The 26,201-nt window shown below is 33.9% G+C and overlaps 1 protein-coding gene across 2 annotated transcripts in view; it reads left to right on the forward strand.

The window, feature by feature from the left end:
* The window catches only part of RALGAPA1 (Ral GTPase activating protein catalytic subunit alpha 1), a 252,659-nt gene that overhangs the window by 94,136 nt on the left and 132,322 nt on the right, over nt 1–26,201 (forward strand). Inside the window, exons 14-20 of one of the 2 annotated variants that reach the window (XM_088024638.1) lie at nt 1,627–1,756; nt 3,456–3,693; nt 4,723–4,884; nt 21,240–22,793; nt 23,488–23,568; nt 24,567–24,691; nt 25,914–26,130. In XM_088024638.1, coding sequence (XP_087880764.1) covers nt 1,627–1,756; nt 3,456–3,693; nt 4,723–4,884; nt 21,240–22,793; nt 23,488–23,568; nt 24,567–24,691; nt 25,914–26,130 — 2,507 coding nt within the window. The remainder of the gene's footprint in view (nt 1–1,626; nt 1,757–3,455; nt 3,694–4,722; nt 4,885–21,239; nt 22,794–23,487; nt 23,569–24,566; nt 24,692–25,913; nt 26,131–26,201) is intronic. The other variant, XM_028114832.2, reaches the window with a different exon arrangement.

The raw sequence follows: 26,201 nt of genomic DNA on the forward strand, positions 1-26,201 counted from the left end.
TACATCAGGAAGTATTATTAACTTAATTGGAACACTTTTCGATGCCAGGTATGTTTTTAAGCACTATGCATGCATTTTCTTTCTTGATTGTAGCACTTCTTAGGTAGATAATATCTCTATTTTATGTGGTGTTTCTTAGGCACAAAGAGATTAGTTCATTTATCTTTGTTTACATAGCTGAGATTTGAACTGGTCCTTCAGACTGCAGAATCTAGGTTATTATTATCCAGTAACCGTACTATTTTGGACCATTCTTTTATTAGTCTCTGTCCCCCCTTCCTTTTTTTTTTTTTTAATGTACTTTGCATCAGTATTGTTGAGCCAGGTTAAAGTGAGAGGTCTGCTATTATGGAACACAATTTTAGAATTAAAAAAAATTTTTTTATAAGTTCCCTTTAAGTCATAGCATTATGAGAGATTACTCACATATTTACATTGAATTTATAAGATTTTATGAATTAAAATCATTACTATCATATTACAAAGTGAAAGGTTATATATGAATGAGTTTTGATTTGACCACAAGTCAGATAAGATTTATTTGGAAAATCTATACTTTATTGCATATGTGGTTGATTTCAAAAAGTTCTTCATTTCATACAGCTAAGCCAGAAGACTAAGATTACAAATGTGGCAACTTTGATTTTTATCTTATGAATAAATACATGTATTTATTTGTTAAGCAATTCAGGATATTTTTCATTGAGTGATACTTTTCTATTTGATTCTGCCCTCCCTTTCCAGAAAAATGATGACTTCTAGGTCTGTGATCTCTTGCTACCTCTGCCACATTTCTCACATGGATTGTTCCACGTCCCACATGTTGCTGTGTCTGGAATGGGCCCACAGACAAATCAGAGAGGAGGCTGTGATAGGGACTTGGGCTGGTAGTCTGGGTGTACACCCAAACTGAAATACCCTTTTTCACGTGTGGTTTAATCAGTTTCCAAATTATCAAGTGCAAATAAGGTGGTTTTATGGTCTTAATAATAAGCATCTAGGAGAAAGAGGCAAGATAGAAATAATATTAGGATTGTCTTGACTTGGAGTACACAAGGAGAATAAAGGGTTAAAAAATGGCCAAACTTAAAAGGGTGGAAAGAGGCAAAAGAGTGATGGTCCTTGATTACCTGTCAGGATCAACTGTGATCTATTAATCTTAAAAATCACGTAGTTTTTGCAGTTGCACCTGATACACTTCTGGATATGTGCTTATTTTCCATATTATAAAGATGAAGAATAGATGTATAGGCATCAAGGTAGAACTATACTGTATAGATAGAGGAATGTTCTTCAAACAGCTTCCTAAGGTTATTACTTGATTTTTGGGGGGTCGGGGGATGGGAGCAGCCACCACATTCTCACCTCCCAATAATGAGCTTTTGCATACATTTTTAATTGATGAGAGGGTTTTGTGATTGAAAAATGTTTTTTAAATGGCTGGTATAGTTTATAAAATGGAATTTTAAATTTTAATATTTAAAGAATTCTAAAAATTTGAAAGATATTTGATATTTGACTTATTGAAAGATAATACATTTTATAACAAATATTAATTTGGAAGTTATTCATTAATCAAAAACAAACATGTGAGAAGGAAACATTAATTAATTTTTTTACTTTAAGGGAACAGATGCTGCTTGTGTTGCTCAGAGTCACGGAGTCTGTACTGAAGATGCCATCACAAGCTTTTCTGCAGTTCCAGGGGAAAAAAAATATGACCTTGGCAGGTCGACTTGCAGGACCACTTTTCCAGGCAATAAAAATAAATAGATGGATAGATATGTATTTTTATAAGATTCATTGAGCCCTGAACTTGTTACTTGGGGGAAAAAAGATTTAAATCAAAGATCATTTCATATTAAAGGACCTTTTGTGAACTAAATTTAAAGTTGCTTATCTAAATAGGCTATTTGCCATACATAGAAACTCACAACCTAGTATAAGAGTGGAGGAAATACCAGTTCTATGTAAAGAGCATTGAAACAGGCTGATGATATTTAACTTTTTCTCTTGTGTGGCATACTTACATGATTGCAAAAAGCTGCCAGGGAGCTTCATGAGTAATGGCCTGATTGTTTGCTTTATGAGTTTCCAAGTCTCTGGCATTGTTAGAAAAACAAAACTTTCTTTTAAGTTGTTCTGTAGTAATGGAAAAGTAGCTAGTAATCAAGAATCTTTCTTATCATGCTGTTCTGTAAGACTTTATTCATTGTTGTATTTTAAGTATCAGTGGTAGTTTGAATATATAAAAATTATGTATTGTGTTTTCCAACCTGAGGATAGAGTAATGACTTTAAATGTATTATGGATTCTTTGGAAATACCAAAATAATATGTTCTTAAGATGACACATTAAATACAAATACATGGATAAAATGGTTCTTAATATCAAAGATAAAAAGCTACTCAGATCTAATTCTTGGCCATAAGTATAGTCATTCAAATCATTTTTTAAAAAATATTCTTATGCCTAAAATTTTATGCTAGTAGTGAATAATCTTTTGAAACCAGTTACATTTATTATCTAAACTCCTCTTAACTTCTTAGCCCTTTTTAAAAACATTTCCCAATTGTTAGAACTAACCCAATGTTGAAACTATAGAAAGGCAAAATTTTAGCTTGCTATGTGGAATAACTTTTTTGTAGTGTAAATGTTTCAAGATAGAATAGAGTCACTAGTTTTTACTGTTCTATACTGTAAACTCTGTTCATTTCATCTTGCATTTAATGTATAAATTTATGTGAATTACTTAGTAAAATTTAGAGTTAAGCTTTTGAAAAACTTTTTACTATTCGTTTCTTCAATAGGGGGTTATATCTTCAGTAGAAATCCCTAAAATCTCAGGGGTAATGGCTGATCAGTAATTTCTGCCCTCAGTGAATAAGTTCTTATTCTATGATTGGATATTTTACAAAATGCCTTTAATTCTTCTGGTATCTTCAAAGTGAAATTTAATTTTATTCTTTAATTTACATACAATTTTTCAAAAAACATTTCATTAAGTATATCTGCAGTAACTTGTTTTTAGAATATTCAAATTATATGCTGAGTTTCATCTTCAATTTGAGAATGTAGGTTTTGGTCAGTTTAGCTCAATAAGCATTAGTAAATAATTCAACATAATAATTTCAAATTTTTAATAGTGTGGAGACTCTTTTCAAGCAGCATTTATTTAACATTAATGTAATACAGCATGAAGGATAGTTACAACTTAAGGATATTTCTTTTCAGTTTTGATAACTTGTCCTAATTGCTAGAATGTTGGGTGAGCAATTGTTGAAATAAAATTTATAGTAGATATTAATGATTGCATGAATTCCTTTATAAGTATTAGGTACCAAGAAAGGGTCATGGATATTATGTGATTTAAAAATCTGCTTGTTCTTAGTTTTTTTTTATGATTGAATATCTGAATTTGAACATATTTCATTGTTACTTATTTGTCTTTATAGACTCTTATCGTTGCCTGGATCAAAGCAAATCTTAATGTGTACATCTCTCGAGAACTATGGGATGACTTACTCTCAGTATTATCGTCTTTGACCTATTGGGAAGAGTTAGCCACTGAGTGGTCGCTAACTATGGAAACTCTAACTAAAGTTTTAGCTAGAAATTTATATAGTTTGGATCTTAGTGATTTACCATTGGATAAGCTGAGTGAACAGAAGCAAAAAAAGCACAAAGGGAAAGGTAAGAGTTGTCCACAGAGATGCTCCCCATAAATTTGTTTAAATAATTTGGTCTGGGAAAATCAAGCTAGGGAGACAGGTGACGGTAAAAAATTATGTTTTCTCTTAACTGTTCCCTCCTTCATTTGCCCTGCAGATTAAAAATTTTCAACAATAAAACATGTAGGTACCTTGTAATTTTTCTTGAATAACCTTAAAATCAGTGATTTTGATGAGAAAGTGTTCTGTATATATCTAGCTAAAATTTAAATAATTTAGAATCTTAAATATTTTATTTTAAATAACCAAAATGGAAATTTTAATGTTCTTCCTTTTTTATCATATGCAACTTTTTGTTAGAATTTAGAAGGTGATTTCATGTTACTCTGTTTAAAAAGAATTATTTGAAAAATTCTGTTGAAAGCATTTTTTTGGTTTTAACTAAAAGCAAACATTCCCTAGATGTGGGTTATGTATCTATTGAGTGTTAAAAAGGGGGAGAGGGACAATGACATAGTGATTATATTGTTAATACGTGTTTTTATAATCCTTGATGTGTTAGTATTTTTCACTCTTAATAAGTAGTTGCTGGCTAGAGATTATACCTGGGTCACACTTCCTATTTAAAAGTAGTCCATGGTAGTTAATTATGTGACCAAAATACTTTTTCCTAGACTATTTATTTCCCAACTGGCTATTATTGGCAGGTAGAGATTTAGTAACTTCCATCACAGGATGGCTTTTGGTTGGCTCATTTCTCAAACTTTTTTGCTTATCCAAATGTTTCTTTTTTAATGGAACAAGTGGATGGCAAAGGATTTAATACTAGTTTATTTTTGATGGTGTAATTTTAGAATTCTGTATTGGTTTTGCAATATGATTTTTACATAAATTGAAGTTCAAAAAAGCCTTATGGTACACAGGCATTTAACATGATACTTCATAATGCATTATGAGTAAACCTGAGAATCTGAGGAAAGGTAGCACGCATAATTTGAAGAGATTATTAATCAGGTGGCAGTATACTGAGATTGAAAATCTGCATTTCTAGGAGTTGGACATGAATTTCAGAAAGTTTCAGTTGACAAGTCATTTTCTAGAGGATGGAGTCGTGATCAGCCTGGCCAAGCCCCAATGAGGCAGAGAAGTGCAACAACCACTGGTTCCCCAGGAACCGAAAAGGCAAGGAGTATAGTACGGCAAAAAACCGTTGGTATGTACTCTTTAAAATAATGAGAATTGTGCACGGCAATACGTTTATAGTCCTTAGTAACAATCTATGTAAATATATAGTTACCTTTTAACTTTGGTCGTTAAAGGAAAAACTTCTATAGCAAAACCTTTTTTTTTCCCAGTAGTATTCGAGAATCTAATGACATGTGGTTACTCGTGTATGCTATTAAGATTTATCTTACATTAGCATTTTTATGTAGTTTATTTTACTGTAGGTATCAATTTTAAACTGTTTTTTACAGAATTGAAGAAATAGAACTCTGATTTGCTTTACAGAACTCATGCATTAACTGGTAGAGTTTCTACTAAGTGAATATACTCACAAACGGGAAATTAGGGTAGCTAATTTTCAGTGCTAGATTATATAATTAGATTGGCTTCACACACTTCCAACTAGGAATTCATGCTCTCTGCTTGCAGATAGCTGAGACCAAGGTGGAAGTTGTTGCTAGATTCCTTGCAGCTTTTAACAGACATGGAAGAAATTTCTATGATCTTGGAAGTAGCAGCAAAGGAGCAATAATGGGAAGAATTTCTGGATGTAGGATCACGCAGTATACTCTGGACCTAGCTACCATTTTATTACTCTTCCTCTCAGAGACTTATAACTTGCTCTGAATTATAGTAGAAAGAGTGCTGCAATGAAAATTAAGAAGGCTTTGTCCTAATCTCTTTTTTTACTCTTACTTTCATCACTGAATAGCTAGATCATTTTGAACTTCCTAGGCTTTATTTACCTCATCTGTGTAATGGGAATAATAATACTTTATATGCCTGAAACAAAATTGCTTGAAGTTACTTTAGGTTTTACAATTTATAATTTTTTAAAAGATTTTATTTATTTGAGAGAGAAAGAGAACGAGGGTTTGCGAGTGCACCAACAGAGGGGAGGGGCAAAGGGAGAGGGAGAAGCAGACTCCCCGCTGAGCAGGGAGCCCAGCTCAGGGCTTTATCCCAGACCCCTGAGGTCATGACCTGAGCTGAAGTCAGATGCTTAAATGAGCCACCCAGGCACCCCTATAGTCTATGATTTTTATGGAAGGAGCATTTTTTTGTGGAAATATATCTGTATTTAATGGTAATCATGAAAAACACTATTTTAAAGAAATTTAAAAGAATTAAAAAGCAGTTAATTTTTAAATCCTTCAAAAGACATATTTTCACAGTTGTTTTCTGCCTATAAAATAAGCATAGAATTGTCTATGTCAAGAAGAATAATAAATGATACAAGGATAAAGGGTATGGATGAATTAAAATTAATATAATCAAAGTTTTGATATAGAATCACTTTTTGAGATTCTTAGGAAGATGTTGATTACATCTGAAATGCCTTTCTTCATTTTATATTAATGTCACATTTAATGAAAATATTTGTGTACTGGTTAGGATAGAATTGTTCTTCTAAGTTTAAAATTTTACTTTGTTTTACTTAAAATGTATCTTTTTTAAGTTTCTTAGATAATTTTTCTGATTATAGAAGTAATTTATGCTTAGTGTGAAATGTAAAGCTTAAGGAAACATCAATGAGCTGTCTAATGAGAAACAGTCGTTAACATGTTGGCATCTTTCTAATCTTTAAAAAGTATATAATGAGCAAAATACTCATCTTCAATTCCTACCTGACTATGGTTACTTTCTGGTACCTCTGCCAAAACAACCTTGTCTGGCTTGTTCATTAAACAAGCCTATCAAATAAAAAGTTGAAGTGTTAACAATTTTGTTCAGAAAAGTACCTGCATATGTTGGAAAATACTAAAAGGGGCAGCAGATTAATTCAGGATAGTGTTTGAATATATATTTTCTGAAAATATTAAATTTTTATGTTCCTAGTGTACACAGTTAAAAATTGAATCTATGATAAAGTGTATACATTCTAGTAAGTCCCTCATCACTACTCCTAAGGTTTTGCTTATGCCAACATATTATTAAAGGAGATGCAGCGAATTTAGGACTTACTTTAGACTTACTTTAGAATACGTTTGTGAGAAGTAATAACTTGTTTGCAGTTATGATTCAGGAACTGGTATTCAGCTGTTGGAACAAATATATCACTGTTTCTGTTTTCAGATTTTCCTTTTACTTTATTTTTATCATAATCTTTAGCCTTAGTTTGGGGACTTAAAAAGGTATTTCTCCCAGTGGACAGACATGTATGTATGATGTGAATTTTATTTAATTATAAATATGGAGAACTGTGTAATTTTAGAAGTGAGAAAAGGCAAGACTTGCCTTCCTTCTATTTATTTTGTATCTGTGTGCTTTTAGTGATTTAATACATTTGCTGTTTTTATGAATTTCTTATGTTGCATGGGAACTCTTGAATGAAGGTTACAGTTTTTGACATAATGTGTGTACTTTATGATCCAAGGTGAATTCATGTGGAATGCATCTGTTTTTTTTTTTTTTAAGATTTTATTTATTTATTTGACAGAGAGAGAGAGACAGTGAGAGAGGGAACACAAGCAGAGGGAGTGGGAGTGGGAGAAGCAGGCCTCCCGTGGAGCAGGGAGACCGATGCGGGGCTCGATCCCAGGACCCGGGATCATGACCTGAGCCGAAGGCAGACGCTTAACGACTGAGCCACCCAGGCGCCCCCGTTTTTCTTTTTTATTCATTTTTTTGAGATGGGTAAAGATACGAAGCCTTCAAAAATTGGCATGCTTATATGTTTGAAAATTTGTTTTTACTTCCTGATTTCTTGATGTTATATTTTTTATACTGCCCTTTCATTTACAGATTTAAGATCACTGATATGGGTGGCTTAGGAATGTATGTGGCAGTAGGAATTTCAGTGGCTTTCTGGAGATTTCTGACCTAAGCTTTAGATTAGTAAATCCCCAAAAATCCTAGTAGTTAATTCATCATAAGTAATTTTCTGTAGTGTAGGATACATGGCTGTGAGGCACTGGACAGAATTTCAGGTATGCATAAAGACCTGTAGTGTAGTGAAAAAAATTAGAGGGGTGCATTTTTGTAGAATTCATTTAGGATCATAACAAACTTAAACCACTGCGATTATGGAAAGTTCCAAGGGAAATGCCCAGGCTCTTCCTCCAGGTTGGTTGTAGGAAAGAAGGAATAAAAGGAATTGTTATATGCAAGGAATTATCTAACCCAAGGGAAAAAAAAACAGAAGAAAACTTGTAATTCTTCTGTAGAATTGAAAATTAAATCAGATTAGTTTTAAAAGTCAATTTAGTTTAAAGTATCTTTTTTTGATTTACTCCTCTTTATGTTTGCAACTGAAACCTTTCTTTTTCAAATAATTATGCCATACTCCCAAAATACAGATATTCATTCAATAAGCCTTTATTGAGCTCTATGTGCCAAGTACTAGGATTATAAAGATCAGAGGATATAGTTGTTGTGTTTGAAAAGTTGGGAGGCTGACATAAAAAACATACAGTCCACTAAAAATAGATTTTAAGCTTTGCAAAAGCAGGGATTCTTAACTGTTTTGTTCATTGCTATATTGCCAGTAAGTTAATTATGTGGAAGAATCAGAAAAGCTTCACAGATGAGATGACATTTTGAGTACGAAGGAGTGTCAGGAGGAAAAAAAGACCAAGGATATTATGAATTCACAAAGCTATGCTGTCTTGAAAGAGCATGAAAATTTCAGGGAGCAGTATAAAAATTCTCTGTGGCAGCAGCTTGTAAGAACAGGAGGAAAAGATGCAGTTGTAGTGATTTGTGCAGCCGGGTCCCATAGGCCTTGTGTGACAGGCTAAGCAATGTAGGCATCGGTGGGGGAACCAAAAGTTTACATTAACCCGGAGAACCAAGATTTTGAATTGATATTAACGCTCAAATTTTTTTTTAACCAGTCATATTATACTGGATATTATGCAATATTGTTTCTTTTAAGTCCTCTATTCATACACAACAATATGCATACCTTTGTTCAAGAATCCCTAAACTGGAAGTTAAGTTAAAAACATGTTTGGGAAGTATAAACTTGACTATTAAAAAATTATTTGTAAGTGTGCTAAAATTTGTCTTTAATCGTATGAACTGGTGACTCCTTATACGAGACTACCAAATGTAACTACAAATGTAATTTTTGAAAAGTAATCCAGTTTTTAAGTTATCTTTAAGAACTTAATCTTTAAAGTTTTTATATTACATGCTTAAGATTTAAATTAACACAAACTTATTTTTCTCAGTGACTTGATTTTTCATCCAGATTGCAAATTCTATTTTCTGTAAATATTTCTACTTAAAAATTTTAAATTATACTGTTAAACTTTTTTTAATTTATTTATTTGAAAGAGAGAGAGAGCACAAGCAGGGGGAGGGGCAAAAGGGAGAGGGAGAAGCAGACTCCCCACTGAGCAGGGAGCCCGATGTGGAGCTCAATCCCAGGACCCCGGGATCATGACCTGAGCCGAAGTCTGACACTTAACCAACTGAGCCACCCAGGTGTCCTATATACTGTTACACTTTAATATAAGTAAGAGATATGGATTTAAGTAAGCATTCTTCTCCTATCCAGATCGAATACTAACCATGAGATTCAATCCTTTAGATTATGAATTACATAAAATGTTCTAAAAATGACCTAGGAGTGACTTCGAAACTTTGTTAGGGAAGAGTATGAAAGTAGAAATGATTTGTTTTTGGAATTCAGCTTCATTAAGAAGAATGACTCGGAATTGCCTCGTAATGGCTCAGAGAAATGCCCAAATATAGTACCAAAAATTTCTTTGAACTAATAATGTTGAGTTCTTTTCAGTGTTCCCATTCAATGAACTTTTCAACCCTTGGTTTTGAGAACATAGTGCTAATTTAAAGTGTCTGCTGATTTTTAATGCTATACCATTGTAACTGCTAATAATAATAAGCATTTTCCTGCTTTACACCAAAAACTTTACATTCGAAATGTCATGTGTTCTCTGATTTCTTTTCTTACAGCTTGCCAGTATTTGCCGTGCTGAAATGTTTTAATTTAAAATTTCCTTCCTTTGTATCTTTTAGTTTTCTCTGTTGCTGCTTTTTCTGTGACACAAGCCTTTCATTATAGTCACTCTTCTTTTTTCCTTCCCCACTTCTTTCTTTTCCTTTTTTAAAGCCATGAGAAGCCGATCCATTGGTGAATGTGCTCTGCCATCGGCCTATATACGCAGTGCTAAAAGTGCTCCTGTTCTGATCCATACTTCCAAACCCTTCTTGCCTGATATTGTTCTCACTCCCCTTTCTGATGAGCTTTCAGGTAGTGCCACCTCTGCTAATTTCTGCACCACCTTTTTCACTTTTTAATCCTTCTGCTTTCAAATTTTGCTTAATCAAATAAACTCTTCAAAGTTAATTTCTTTGGGGGAGGTGTGGGAAATTGGGAAAGTGGTTGAGAAATCAACATTTTGAGTTATTTGAATTCTAATGCTATCCTGGCAGTTCATTCTGGAAGTGCTAAGTTTAGTGCTGTGCCAATGTCCAGTATTTTTGGTTGTAAATTTTTTTCTGTTTACAGTTGAGTTTTTTCTTCTCAGGTGGTTAAAAGAAGTAGTAATGTATATTTATGTCATTATAGATGTCTGACAAAAGATGACTTGGAAGGTAACAATTAGAGCCTTGACTTTTAATTTCCCATTGTTTTGACTAATGATATGGTAAATCTTGAATAATGCATATGGCTCCATCATCTGTAGTAATGGAAGTAAGCAAGGGGAATCAATAATTGAGGAAAGTACATAATCTTAGAGTTGCTTTGGAATAGATCTTTGTATTTATATTAGATTATAATAATATATAGAATTCTAAGAACTCATTTTTAAGCCAAATAAAGAAACCATTCTATGAAGCCCCAACTTTTTTTAAAAATATTTTATTTATTTATTTGACGGAGAGACACAGAGAGGGAACACAAGCAGGGGGAGTGGGAGAGAGAGAAGCAGGCTTTCCGCGGAGCAGGGACCCCAATGCGGGGCTCAATCCCAGGACCCTGGGATCTTGACCTAAGCCGAAGGCAGACGCTTAACAACTGAGCCACCCAGGTGCCCCTAAAGCCAGTTTTTAGGAACCTCAAAACCTGGTCAGCTTTTCAGTTCTGCCTCAGGTCCTTGATCCCCAGTACTAGGACGAGATGGTCTGCTCTTTAATAAGGTTTAATTACATGTAATACAATGTATAGATCCTGGGTTCAGTTCAATGATTTTTGAGAATTATACACACCCCTATTAACCATCATCCCAAACAAAATATAGAACATTTCCATTATCCCCCAAATTCCCTCGTGACACTTTCAAGTCAGTCAGTACCCCTCCTCTACACAATTGCTGTTGATTTCTATCACTGTAGATTAGCTTTTTTTAAAAAAATAATTTTGTGTGAATAAAATCATATAGTGTCTTGTCTTTTAGACAAAAGCAAACATGTTGAATAGTTACCATGCAAAATGTGCTAGCTTGAGGAAAGTGACTTGTACATTTTTAGGTACTTTCTTATCACTCTTCTTATGAGTGTTTCCTTGACATTGCCACTTTTGGTGTGGTTGACTTTTTTTTCTTCTCTTTTAAACAACCTTTATTTATCCTTTCAGTTCCTAGTGGATTGAAGGCTTATGCGAGGGACGGTGCCTTTTTTATTTTTTTTTAAAGATTTATTTATTTTAGAGGGAGATAGAGAGTGGGGGCAGGGGTGGGAAGAGCAAAGGGGGAGAGAGAATCCTGAAGTAGACTCCCTGCTGAGTGTGGAGCCGGACATGGGGCTTGATCCCAGGACCCCAAGATCACGACCCAAACCGAAATCAAGTCAGCCACTTAACCGACTGAGCCACCCAGGCACTCCAAAGGGAAGGTGCATTTTTATTAATAATGATATTTCAACTGAAGTGCTTTCTACCATCTGTAGTCTAATTAAGATCAGATATTTCAACCAAACCAAAGGGGTACATATTGAGAGGTGAATATACGTAGATACATAGACACTCTTGTGGTTGGTATTCTTTGAAAATACTGTAAATGAAAAAAACTTAGTATTTTATTTTTCTAGAAATGAGAAAATAAAATACTCAGTTATTGGATGTGATATGTTTGTGTTTTATAGTTCAAGATATCTTGATTGATAAATACTTAGACATATTCTTTATGATGTTTTTGAGAAGTGTTCAATATTATTTTTTAGAACCAAAGTATAATAGAAATAATGAATATCTAATGAATTTTATAATGAAATTGATAGTCGATGTATGGCAATAATAAAATAGAAAATTTGGCCTCAAATCCAAACCTGGATGCTCAATAAATATTTGATGACGAATGAATATGTATTTGACACCAGTAAGATTAGGTAATCTGAATAATTTGAGCTATTGATGCAAAGAGTAGCTAGATTAGAAAATATGTAAATGGAATAATATAAATTTTAATATATAGAAGAAAACAGCATGTATTTTTGTTACATAGGATGCTTAGCTACAAATAAAGAATTGGATGTTTTGTCTTTTCGGTGCTCCATTTAAGCACTGTACCTTTATATGTAAGTAGCACTGATTTTGGTTGATTGCATCAAATTATAATTTAAGTTATGTAAATGGGCAAAATAATGTTTCTGTTCTTATAACTAAATTATATATAGCTAAAAGAAACTCCCAATTTGTTGTAAACTTCTTTTAGCTATATTTTTTGCTTCAAGCTTTTTTTTTAGTTTTAAAAAATATTTTTAAAGCATTTACTGCAAACCATTTTTGACATGTTTAGAAAAATTGAAATGAATTTTGGCCCCTAATTCTTTTTTTTTTTTTTTTAAGATACTATTTATGAGAGAGTGTGCACAAAGCGGGGCGGGGTGGGGGCGGGCAGAGGGAGAGGGAGAAGCAGACTCCCTGCTGAGCAGGGAGCCCAACACAATGCAGGACTTGATCCCAGGGTCCTGGGATCATGACCTGAGCCAAAAGAAGGCAGAAGCCTAACCAAGTGAGCCACCAGGCCCCCTCCCCCATGACCACTAATTCTTAAATGTTTGGATCACATACTCCCCTGCTGTGTTAAAACTGTCAGGAAAATTTATTTTTTTCTCAGAATCTTTTTTTTTTTTTAAAGATTTTATTTATTTATTTGAGAGAGAGAGAGAGAGAATGAGAGAGAGAAAGCACGAGAGGGAGGGTCAGAGGGAGAAGCAGACTCCCTGCTGAGCAGGAAGCCCGATGTGGGACTCGATCCCGGGACTCCAGGATCATGACCTGAGCCGAAGGCAGTTGCTTAACCAACTGAGCCACCCAGGCGCCCTTTTTCTCAGAATCTTAAGGGCTTTACAAAATTTCTTGTCTGCAACTTAAGTAATATTTTGGCAAATATGCGTGTTAAGTGCTGAAATATTTTTTAAAAGCTAAAATAAGGTGAGGTGTTCCCTTTAAAATGTTGTAAGGTAGTGCCTTAAGTAGGGTAAGTGCCTGTTTCAGTATCCTTGCTTCACTGTAAATACATAATTCAGAAAGATTTCCTTTTAATGACTTAATGGGGAAAGTATTTTAGTAAGAATGAAAGGAATTTTCTAAGTGGCAGTTCTATTGTTTTTATTTCCTTCATTTTGGGTAACATGCATTCTGTGTAGATTTAAAGAGATAATGGTGAGATACCAGTCACTAAATCAAAACAAACTTTATATCTGGTTATCAAAATAATGTTAATTTTAGAAAATAGGATTATATAGAAAAGTATATGAAAAATATAATCCTCCAAACCAGTGCTTATTTATTGATAACTTACAATACAGTTGTTTCCAGTTTTTGTGCATGTGTACATATAAGACATAAAAGCATAATTAGACTTGGTTATTTTTAGTAAAAACCATTTTTCTTCTAAAGACTTAAAAGAAACCATGAGAGACTATGGACTCTGAGAACCAAACTGAGGCTTCTAGAGGGGAGCGGGGTGGGGGGTGGGTTAGACTAGTGATGGGTATTAAAGAGGGCGCGTACTGCGTGGAGCCCTAGGTGTTATACGCAAACAATGAATCATGGAACACTACATCAAAAACTAATGATGTAATGTATGGTGATTAACATAACATAATAAATAAATAAAAATGTAAAAAAAAATAAAGACTTAAAAGAGGCAAGGAACATAAAAAGTAGCAGCAAAAACTCTTCTTTCCTGAGAAGTGACTTGTGAATGAATTCATCATTTGCCATGCAGTTGTATAAATTTACAACACTTTCCAGGTGATGTTAATAAGTATTGAATGGATTAAAGATTTACAGTGTATATCAATATATTAAAGGCCCCCAGAAGTCCAGTTTTAAAAAAGAGACACACAAACACATACCCCCCTCCCACAACTTTATTTTTCGAACTTATTTAAGTATGGAGAACTTTTCCAAGTACACACGTTGACATTCTATGGCATTATGGTTCCAGAGAGAACAAATTCGCAAGACATTGAACTAACCTCGTAATTTTAAAAATTAGCTGTGAAAATTGGACAGGATTATTTTTTATACAAGCTTATACAGTAGAAATCTGGATTGTTGGATTTTTTTCATTGTCCCTTATTGTTGGAGGCAAATTGAAGGCCTAGCATTTGCTTCTTCAGGTGTTAGGTGCATTGAGGGGAATGAGGGCGATGAGACTGTGAGGGGGAGAGATAGGGAAAGGAAAAAGAAGTTTTATGAGAGAGGTTTTTTTTTTTTAAACAGTGCTAAATTTTAAAAAGAAAATTGCCACAGTCTTATTAGATTCTCAACCAAACTATTTGCATGTTTCCTTCCAAGGTTTGACTCAATTTTACTGTAGAATAGTTTAATGTACAGAGAGAATTAATAAGGAAAATGAACTGCAAAGGAAGAAATTTTTCATAGTTTTAGGTCTCTCCGTCATAAGAGCAGGCTAAATGAACTCAGAGAAATATTTCCTGGGCACATCATTTAAGATCAGGAGCTGAGGTTTCTGTAACTGCTTCACCAAAAACCAAAATACTCATACAGTCACTCTAGCTTTTGGTTAGAAATAGAGTTCTCTGGAAAAATACTTACCTGATACTCTTGAATACTTATGAGGGTAAAAGGAAACTGTTTAATTCCTTTTTTTCTTTTAACATTAAGATTTTTAAAAATGGACCATCAGATTTTAAAGCACCCTATTTCTGTCCAGCCCTTTTTTAGCCTCCAGTATTCTTGTTTAGATGTCCATTCTACCTACAGTGTTGTGTGATGCTATTTATAGCTTTATACAGACAAAACTATTTGAATAGCTGAATATCCTTGACGAGTTTTTCTTAAGCTGGGGGTCTAGTTCAAGGGCATTTGCCCTACATGTCTCATTAGTTCTTAACAATAGACTCATGTGTAACAATTGAAATAATATTTTTTCCCAGGCATCTGCCCCAGGTTTTGATGTAATATGCTGGGGGTTGCACAAGCATCTAACATTATTTTTTAAAGTTGTACAAGTAATACAGGTGTCTCTAGGCAAGCATGCTCTCCCTGTCACTTATTCCTAAACTAGATTATACTTTTAAACATTTGGTAGCCTAGGCTAAACAGTCTTTCTTTTCCTGTTAAATGGATTACAGAGAAGCCAGAAATCTCAGTAATTGTTCTTAAGCAAATTAGCTTTTATTGCCAAAAATAATACTTTAATGAAAGAAGCAATGTAAAAAAACATGAGCAGGTGGGCACCTGACTTTGTTTGTACTTTTCCAGCTGTTTCTTACTATTTTCTGATTAAGTAATATAGGTGTCTCACCCGGAAATTAAGTTTACAGATGTACTTTCTTTGAACTAGTTCTCAACTGCTCACTGGTTTGTCCTACTTGCTGTTAGACTCTAGTCTATCTAGGCCATTTACATAGGCTGCTAGTATTATTTAACAGTGCTTCATTATTTGAATTGAGCTCTGTAGAGCAAAATATTTTGATCTTTCTACTTCTATTTTCTATCAGGAGAAAGAAAATGTTATCTCTCATGCCCCATCCTGTTCCTAAATTCTGCCTAATCAGGAGGAGAATTTTCCATCTCCAGCCAAACAAGTAGGCCCTTCTTTACACAACCAAGGAATTTCTTTCTTATCATCAATATGTGATAGTAATCTTTTACAGATTTTCTACCTGTAATCTGCTGGTTCTAGCATAATTCCAAATCAGATTTGTTTTGTTTTTGCTGAAACAATTTGTGTTTTTTTTAAAGTACATCTCAAAACTTGAAGCTAACTTAAAATGGCATTATATAACATGTTCATAAACATAAAAGTGTAATTTTTTTTAAAGATTTTATTTATTTATTTATTTATTTGACACAGAGAGAGCGAGAGAGGAAACACAAGCAGGGGGAGAGGGAGAGGGAGAAGCAGACTTCCTGCAGAGCAGGGAGCCCAATGTGGGGCTTGATCCCAGGACCCTGGGATCATGACCTGAGCCGAAGGCAGATGCTTAACAACTGAGCCACCCAGGTGCCCCAATAGTGTAATTTTCTTAACATAAAAAATGTATTGGTTGTCTATTTCCAAATTTTAAGAGTAAGGGAAACAATATTAGAAGGATGAAAGAGTAGAAGATAGTTTAGTGGTTTAAATTTTAGTGGTCTAAAATTAAAATTAATTATTTGAAGTTGATTTGCTTTTAATTTTTTTGTATGTGAGTTAAAATTTCTTTATTAACTTCTCTAAGCAAGAGAATTATGAGATTGGGGCATCAGAAGGAGGCTTCCTGATTTAATGACAGGGAAAACCAAGTTGATAAATCTGTTAGAATCTATAAAGTTCAGCAAAGTTGCCAATGTAAGAATAATTTAGAAAAATCAGTAGCATTTCTTTACACTGTCAGTGACCAAAATATAAGCAATAAGACTCACAATTGCAACAAAACATCAGCATAAACAGTTTTTCCATGATTTCAGTGATGTAATACTGCTTTGAATTACCTGTAAATCCAGTCTTAAAAAGCACTTTTTACTAGACTCTTTTAGTAATAATATTAGAAACATGGATGCTCTGTGGTTCTTCCCTTGAAAGTACATTGCCATATTGCCCAAATAGGCAAAAACATTTTTTAATTACATAAAGGAAATTGTCATTTCCTTTAGGTAAATCCAGAAAAAAACTTCAGCTTTAAAATGGCATGAACTTCTTTGTAAACTAACATAAATGATATTTATGAATTCAGGAGCTTTAAAAGTATTGCTGATAGCTAGTGTTTATGATTGATCGAGAATAGAATTTAACTTTGGGTAAAAGGGATTTGGCACTTGATTCTGTACCTGTTTTCTAAAATTATTAAAATTTTCTAGTGGTATGTTAGTGTTATAACTTAAGAGATTTATTTTCCTGAAGAACTAACTTGATATTTTATGAATTAGCAGCTACAAATTTTTAATATAAAAGACATGCTATCCTTCTGCAAGTGTTAGTGTACTAAACCTCCACTATGTGACGAGTTATTTTAAGCAATGGAAATATTGTGATATTAATACAAACAAAATCCTGAAGAAACATAATTCTAATGGAAAGAAATTTTTTTACACATTGCAAGCTAATATTACACTTTAATTTACAGCTTATCATTCAAAATAGCAAAAAAAAACCTTTTCTTTGAAACAGAATATTCAGGAAAGAAAAACTAATCCATTCCAACACTTTAATACTAAACATCATTAAGGAAATCCAGAGATAAAACTTGACATTTCTCTTTGTAGGCTCTATAGGAAGCATTTTATCAATGTCAAAAGTTTTTTAAAATTTGTTAAAAAACTTTTTTCTTGTTTTGCTCATTTAATGGTTACTGATACTTTAGATTAAAATAATTTAATTTAGAGGCTACTGTTTTTCAAGGTAAAATATAAGCAGCATAATTGTTTTGAAGACCCATTTTTGTTTAAACCTAAAGCCACTGTTATTTTCAGCAATCCAATACAAAGTCTGTCAGTTATTTTCTTCTGTATCATTTACTAGTGTTTGTATTCGACTGAGTTTTGATTTCTAAGATTCTTATCTATATAGAGAGAAATCATTATCCTGCTTTATAATTTAATACATTTAATTTTTGTCAATTTAAAAAATTATTTGATGAATATATGACATATATTATTCAGGATACTTAGAACACGGACTAATTTTTGCCCTCAAATCCCACCTTTCAACTTTCTAGCTGTGTAACCTCAGACGAGTCACTTAAATAGTTTCTTCATTTATAGAATGGGGACAACAACACCTACTTCACAGTGTTGTTGTGAGGATTAAATGAGTTACTATATGTAAGATCTTGTAACAGTGCCTAGCATGTAGAAAAGACTATATGGTTTAGCTATCATTTAGTCTTTTTGTCCTTAACAGAATGCAGGTGTACAGGCATTTCTTTAAATTTAAGGCTTGCTCAAGTCAGTTATGCTTAAGTGCTGACATTGGTTTCCTGTCAGCAATTATTTTCTTCTTTGATGTTATACAGTTACTATTCTTATATGCCCATGTAAGAACTATATTTAAAGCTTAAATATTGGTTTTTTGTTTAAATTTAAACTTAAGTTCTCAAGCAGTGCATTATTGGTAGAAAAATACATAAATATTTTTAAAGCTCTTGTCCTCTTAAACTTGCATGAAAGTATTGGATATTCATATGTGATAAAAAAAACTTTAGAGAAAAAACAGACTGAAATAGTGGTTAAATTTTCTAATTATGCAAGGTGAGGACTGGGTTGAGAAGAAATTCTTAAAGAGAACTTCACAGTAATCTTTACTGGCTTGTTTAGAATAGAAAAATTATGAAATGTCAATAAAGGAACTTAAAATTTAAAAACTAATATTCTACTTTTCTGAAGTTCACATATTTGCTAGAATCATAACATTACCTTTTTTTTTTTAAGATTTTTATTTATTTGACAGAGAGAGCATAAGCAGGGGAGCGGCAGGCAGAGGGAGAGAGAGAAGCAGGCTCCCCACTGAGTAAGGAGCTTGACCTGGGAGGACCCTGAGATCATGACCTGAGCAGAAGTCCAACGCTTAACCAACTGAGCCACCCAGGCGCCCCATAACATTAGCTTTTAATAAGGTTTTAAATTTTTGATTTTGAATTGGAGCAGATAAAGTCTCAACTATATAATTTTTAAGAATTTTTATAGAAAATTAGATAGTTTTTATCCTTTGCTAAGTCCTATTAGGATATTTTGTGGAAATAAACTTGGAGTGCATTTTAAAAATAATCTCTGTCCTCTAGGCCGAGGTTCTTTTTTTTTTTTTTTAAGATTTTATTCATTTATTTGACAGAGAGAGAGACAGTGAGAGAGGGAACATAAGCAGGGGGAGTGGGAAAGGGAGAAGCAGGCTTCCCGCGGAGCAGGGAGCCCAATGCGGGCCTCGATCCCAGGACCCTGGGACCTGAACCAAAGGCAGATGCTTAACGACTGAGCCACCCAGGCTCCCCTAGGCAGAGGTTCTTATGATCTCTTATGGAAGATAAAATAAAACCAAAATACTTACATTCGTTAAGACAGACAAAGAAGCATTAGTTATCTGCCGCAGTAATAAATAATGGGATTACATGCCTAAATGTTTAGTTTCTGAGGAAATGTTTCACTTTTCATTTAAAAGAATTTCTAAATGGAGTGTGTGAAGAAGAAGCCAGTGTCATTTTTAGAATATTCCCCTCAACTTAATGATAAAATAAATTAATTGTCTTAACTTCTGGCGGTATTGTGTATTTGACCTGTGCTTGGAATCTAAATGTATATCTTCAGGAATATAGTGGAATCTTATCATAATACAAACTTCCCTTGTTCTGATCTATGTATAAAGTGACTCCTTGTGGACCTCGTACAAAGAGGTTGATACAGATAAAATAGAAGGACCAGTCTCCCTTTTTATTCATAGCATGAATCCCAAAAATATTTTGAATTACTGTCCCCATTTTATAAATGAGAACACTGGTCTCAGAGTCTGGAGTAAGAAAACTTTAGTTCTGGACCTAGCACCATCAATAAGTTAATTTGTGATCCTGGATAAGTCACTGTTTTACTCTGGATCTAAATCTTCTCATTTTCCGTTATTGCTTTATAAGCGTAATGATTAATAACATCTGACTTTTTGACTCTTTGTCCTTTTTTCATTATATTTTGCTGGCTTACAAACAAATTTTTTTAACTTATTTCTTGGTAAAGGCCAAGATGGATACAGGCACTGTATTTTAATTCTAAAATTTCTAATTTGCATATATCTGTAGTTTAATAGTATTTCAACTTGTGATTTTCAATTTCATAAATAATTTTGAGGATTTCCCATACACTTAGCAGCGAAAGCAATGCAGTGACATGGAACACTAAGCCTGCTTCTCATACTTTATGGTTTCACCTCTTTGGGCCTCCATTTCCTCAGTAAGAGAATTAAATTAGATAATCGGTGATGTCCATTTTGACTCTAAAATTTGTGATTCTTAGAGATGTAAGAAGACATAGATACGTTTGGTTTTTTATGATTTTATTTAGAGATAGTGTGCATGCATGCCCGAGCAGGGGGAAGGATGGAGGGAAGAATCCCAAGCTGACTCCCTGCTGAGCATGGAGCCCAATGTAGGCTCGGTCCCAGGACCCTGAGATCATGACCTGAGCTGAAATCGAGAGTTGGACACTTAACCTACTGAGCCACTCAGGTACCCCAGAAGACCTAGATACAGTTTTTAAGTTTGATATTTGTTTAATGGTAAGGGCCAATGATAGGCAGAGAAAGTTTCTTCCTAGTAGATTAAATGGTGTTTGTAAGAAGTGGAAAAAAAACCCCCACAATTTCTTAACACTGTATTTTATTTGATAGGGTAAATAGATATTAATGCTATAAAAAATAAAGTAAAACAGCTCAGTAGAACAGATAAATAGTTTCCTAACAAAGAGAACTTTTGGAAGAGGGTGGAGATTTCCATTTGTAATATGCGATCAAACAAATACGCAAGATTTGAAGAAAAGATGCCTCTTGCGTGGTAAGGAAGAAATGAGAATTTATGAGACCCTTTAAGATTCTACAGCAGAATAGTTAAATCAGCTTTCTGTGTTCAGATCTACTTTTTCTGCTTGGAACTTAAACAGGAAAAATTGAATAGCAAGTTTAAATTGCTTTATTTATTGGCACAGCTCTATCTTTAACTGCACTTCCAAATGTTTCATCACCTCACTGTTACTATGCATGTTAACATTTTAAAATGTATTCTGATAGTTTTCTAATTCACTACATGCTATATTGGCTTGTGCCCATCATTATTTAAAAACAGATTTCTATTTTTAATAGATTTTATTTCATTGAGCTTACCAAAAAAATCACAGAATTTTTTTTTACTTTAAACATATGCTTAGGGTATGGTTGAAATTAATACTATTTTTTTCATGTTCATATAGTTCCTACTCTTCATAATTTTTCTTTTTTACAGATATTGATGATGCTCAAATACTTCCCCGCCCAACTAGAGTCAGACATTTTTCACAAAGTGAAGACACTGGAAATGAAGTTTTTGGTGCTTTGAATGAGGAGCCGCCATTGCCTCGAAGTAGCAGCACTTCTGACATCTTGGAACCATTCACTGTTGAACGAGCCAAAGGTGCAGTTCCTGTCATTGACAGTTCATCCCGTCATGCACCAAGCTTGCAGAGTTCCACAGAGGCTTCTTCAATAACTAGATCCACTGAAAGCCACATCACTGATACTCATAGTAGAGAGTCTTCTCTGGAAGTTGGTGATAGCATATATGACCATCTTTGTCACTTAATAGATCCAGTAGAACTTGCAGATTCAGCTTTTGAACAAATCCAGTACATTGACCTTGAAGGAGATGACGATCTTCTTTCCTCCCTGAAAGAATATTTTAAGGAAAACCAGGAAAATCATAGTAAAAATGAGTTAGGTAAAGTTGCAGCTTCTGAGGAAGTGATTATTGCAGTAAATAAGGATGAGCGATCATCTTTAGATAAATTAGAATACATAGACCAAGAAAGTAAATCAGAAAATACCGCCTCTTTTGTTGGGACTCCTGAAAACATTCAGTTTCAAAAAGAACCAAACTCAGCTGTCTTCATGGGTAGTATTGCACCTAACCAGTTAGACAGTTTTGTGAGAACAAAAAGTGATGAAAAATCTAAGGAACTAAACAGTGATAAACTATCATCAGAACCTAATTCAGGTAGCCCTTGTGATAAAGAAAAAAGGAAGCACCTGTATAGACAGCCAGCCACAGAATTAGATGCCTGTGTAGATATAACACTAGTCGAAAAGGTTAAGGGTGTGCAAATTAATGAAAAAATCACTGTCCCACATGTTATGCATGCCAAGAAAACTACACTAAAAACACCTGTTAACCATAGACTGCCTCATGTTACAAACACTAGCAAGCTTTCTCCAACTAAAAGGAGCTTGTCTGAAACAGTAACTCATAGAGCCAAAATCATGAAAATTGGTACTAAAAAACGAAATACTGTTCATGTTACTTTTAGACCATCTACTGAGTCAGTTCAGTTTTATAATCCTCTGGAAAACAAAGAGGCCCCATGGAAGATGAGACTGCGGAGACTTGGTGGCTTTAGTAGTAGTAGTAGTAGTAATAGCAGCGCTAGTGGCGCCAGCAACCCCCATACAGGCTCAGATAGTTTTACAGAGTTAGTAAAACCTGGTGTGTACAGGCCTCTAGATACAGTTGGTACGGCATCAGTAAGTAAAACAATGAAGGAATCTACAGAGATTCCCACCACGACATTACCAAAAGAAGGAATTGCAAGTAATCAGTTAGGTAGCCGTAGTACTCTTAGGTCATCAAGTCATGAGGCAGGACTACCGCAGGGCTCCCTGGGTGGCGTTTATAAAACTGTTGTCCATGCTCTTTCGAAGCCGAAGGCAAATGTTTCCCCACAGAGGCAGAACAGAATGCCACCAGAGGCTCCACTGAGGGATCTGTACAGTCATGTAATGGGCTATTTTGGAAGGAAAGCTGCAGGTGAGCACTAATAGTGTGCAGAGCGCAAAAGGAGAAAGACAGCACCAGTTTGGCTTAATGCAACTGAAGCAAGCTATAAGCAATCAAAAAGCTTTGGGATGGTCACTGCTTTCTCTCTGTTTGGTTATGCATGCGCCTTTTCCCAGCTGTATTTTTCCCAGCATAAAATGTTTATTTAAATTACTAATTTCCCTTATAAGGCATTTAGTTAAACCTCTTTGCTGCTGAACAAGATAGGAAAGAGGAAGATACAAGAAAATTTTAGTGACCTTTCAGAGGCTATCGAAATCAGATATCTTTCTGAGTATGTACTACATGAGCCATGAAATTAAGTTTAGTAGGTAGTTGGAATACTTTCTCCCCCTGCCCCCTTATAGTTTATATTGAAGAGGGTACTGGCTATGTCTAATTGAGTTCATTATTTTTATTGCTGATTTAGTTTTATCTTTTTTCTTGGAAGAAAATTATTTTGATATTATGTAACATAATGGAAATCAAGGTCCTACAACCAGCACCAACATTTTTAGTTATCACTGAAGGAGAAATTATTTCTTAAATCTCAAAGTGGATTTAGTTACTTTTCATGTAAGCCATTTCAAAACAAGTTGTAGGCTTTTTAGTTTTGCATTCATTTGTATAGAATGCAAGTCCTTAAAACACTTACCAGTACTTTTCTTTTTTTCTGAGATTTTAGATGTGCATAAAGGTTTCATGATAGCCAATCATGATTTAAATATGGAACCTCTATGGACAGATTACAGAAAGCAAGATTATGGTAACTGTCTTCTCTTATCTTGATTCAAATTTAAAATAACTTTACAGATATAGAAAATAAACTTTCAGCAGTAAGGTAGGTTTTGATTTTGTTTGTTTAACATGGTTTTGTTAGCATGATTAACAGAATGCTGTATAATGCATCTTGCATTGAGCCATTAATGCCACTTGAGGGCAGTATTCGACAGCTTAGCAAAGCCTGGCCAGTAATATAAAGATAATGGTATTTCACAGTGAACTCTTGACCAGTGTAATTTTCTTAACCTGAAATGCTTTTTAGTTCATTGGGAATATAAGCAATGCTGGTTTTCTTTTAATTGCAGAGAAATTAACTTTTCAACAGCATAATAGTAAAATAAATATCTTATGTTCTATAAGTTTTTCTCCCAAGTTTAAAACTTTCTTGTTAATGTAGTCATAAAGAAATCAAAATAACTCTTTGGGTTTTCTTTTTACAGAAAAACCTTTGTGAGAATAAACCTCTTTTTTCTTAAAGCAATAACATTAAGACTTTGTAGTGAACAGAAATGACATGATGTCACAATTAGAGATTTTTTATTTATCTAAACCTAAATGCGTTTGTATCCCACTGAGATGTACATAGATTCAAGGGATAGATTCCTTGTAAATATTCCTTGGGAAGAATGGAATTCTAAGTTATTAAGGCTCTAAATAGAAGCATAGAGGTAGGAAGAAAGATAAATATACCAGTTTCTTTATAGGCAATATTAACCTAACTCCAACTAGTGCTTATCTATAAGCTTTCTTGCTGTTTAAGGTTATACTGAAGATTGACTAACATCTGCTTAGTTAAAATAAATACCAATTTACTAATTCCTAAAATTAAATCTAAAAGGAGAGAAATTATTCATAAATGCATGTTTGGCAAATAATTGATATGGCATAGGTGATTTGTTTTGGGTTGTTTTTGTTTGTTTCAAATTCAGGAAATGCAGTTAAGTCTTTTCTCACTATATATAGTTATTTATTTATTTTTAGTCAATAAAGAGGACATGAGCCCAAAACTGCCCCCTCTTAATAGTGATATTGGCAGCAGCAATGCTAATGTTCCTGATCTGATGGATGAGTTTATAGCAGAACGACTTCGAAGTGGTAATGCCTCAGTAAGTGTTGTTTTATTTTATTTATTTGATTTAGCAAGGAGATTAGAGAAGCTAAAAGATATATACCTGTGCGTGTGTGTTTGTAAATTTTTATTCAAAATAATCTTCCTCTAAAACTTACCCCTTTTTTGAATTAAGATTTTAAATTATACTTTTACAATATTTTTTATTTAAAGACATAAAACAAATAGGCTTATAATTTTCACCAGGGTAAAAGATTAGAATACCTATTTGTTTAACCACTTAGGTATAACCCCTACCTTCCGAGTCTTCCCTCTCTGTTTTGTCTTTGCTCATAGGTTACCTTCCTGCCCACTGCTGACCCTTAGCAAGAAAGATAACAAGAGAGGTCTTCTGACCCAACTCCCATAAGTTTGATAACATAAATATTGATTGCTTATTCATTACAGATAACTTCAGAATAGATTTTGAAGTTACCTTTGTTTTATTAGAATTATGGCAGAATGAAAATAGAAGGAATTTTACCCCTAATAATGCTTTTAATTGTTAAGGAAAGGTAAATATATGTGGAATTGCTTTTTTTAAATGGTCACATTCCACTGGATTTTTTAAAAAAGGTTTTTATTTAGGGGGGCGGAGGTGCAAAGGGAGGAGAGAGAGAATCTCAAACAGACTCTCCACTGACCACAGAGCCCAACACGGAGCTCAATTCCGGGATCTTGAGATCATGACATGAGCCAAAATCAAGAGTCATTTGCTCAACGAACTGAGCCACTCAGGGGCCCCTCCATTTGGATTTGAACTTGTGAATGTCTGTAACTCCATTACATTTACCTTTTATTTTTAGTTTAGTTTTTTCCCTTGAATGGGAAAAAATAATAGAATCATTATATATAATCATTATAGAATAACTTCTTTGCCATCATTCTGTCCTCCCTCCACTATCTCTACTATTTGTTGCTGCTTTTTCCATTTGAATACTTCGCTCTTTCTACTCTCTTAACTTCACTCCATGGATCCTTTTGAGGCTTAAAGAGTCTTAGGCCCAACACCATATCATAACTGGATCTCTACTTTAGACAAACCAACAGTAATTCAGGTTATGGCTCCATACAGTTACATAGATTGTTCGGTTTTACCTCCTCCTACTTCAGACCCTAAATCTCAACGTTTATTGTGGTAATTGTCTTGGAAACTCAAGATTTCAGATGTTTAATGAGAATAAGTTTTTTTAATAGTAAGATGTTTCTTGAATTTTTAGACTATGACAAGAAGAGGAAGTAGTCCAGGCAGTCTTGAAATTCCCAAAGACCTCCCCGATATTCTAAATAAGCAAAACCAAATGCGCCCTGTTGATGACCCAGGTGTGCCCTCTGAATGGACTTCTCCTGCCAGTGCAGGGAGCAGTGATCTTATCAGCTCAGATAGTCATTCGGATTCTTTCAGCGCTTTCCAATATGATGGCCGAAAATTTGACAGCAAGTATCTTTTCCTATTTGAGCAATATGTGTTTTTTTTGGTTGATTGTTTTCTGTTTGAGACTGACTTA

The sequence above is a fragment of the Eumetopias jubatus genome, unplaced genomic scaffold (assembly GCF_037043125.1).
Source record: "Eumetopias jubatus isolate StellerSeaLion01/CBP00866 unplaced genomic scaffold, mEumJub1_p1.0 scaffold_7, whole genome shotgun sequence".
Classification (NCBI taxonomy): Eukaryota; Metazoa; Chordata; class Mammalia; order Carnivora; family Otariidae; genus Eumetopias; species Eumetopias jubatus.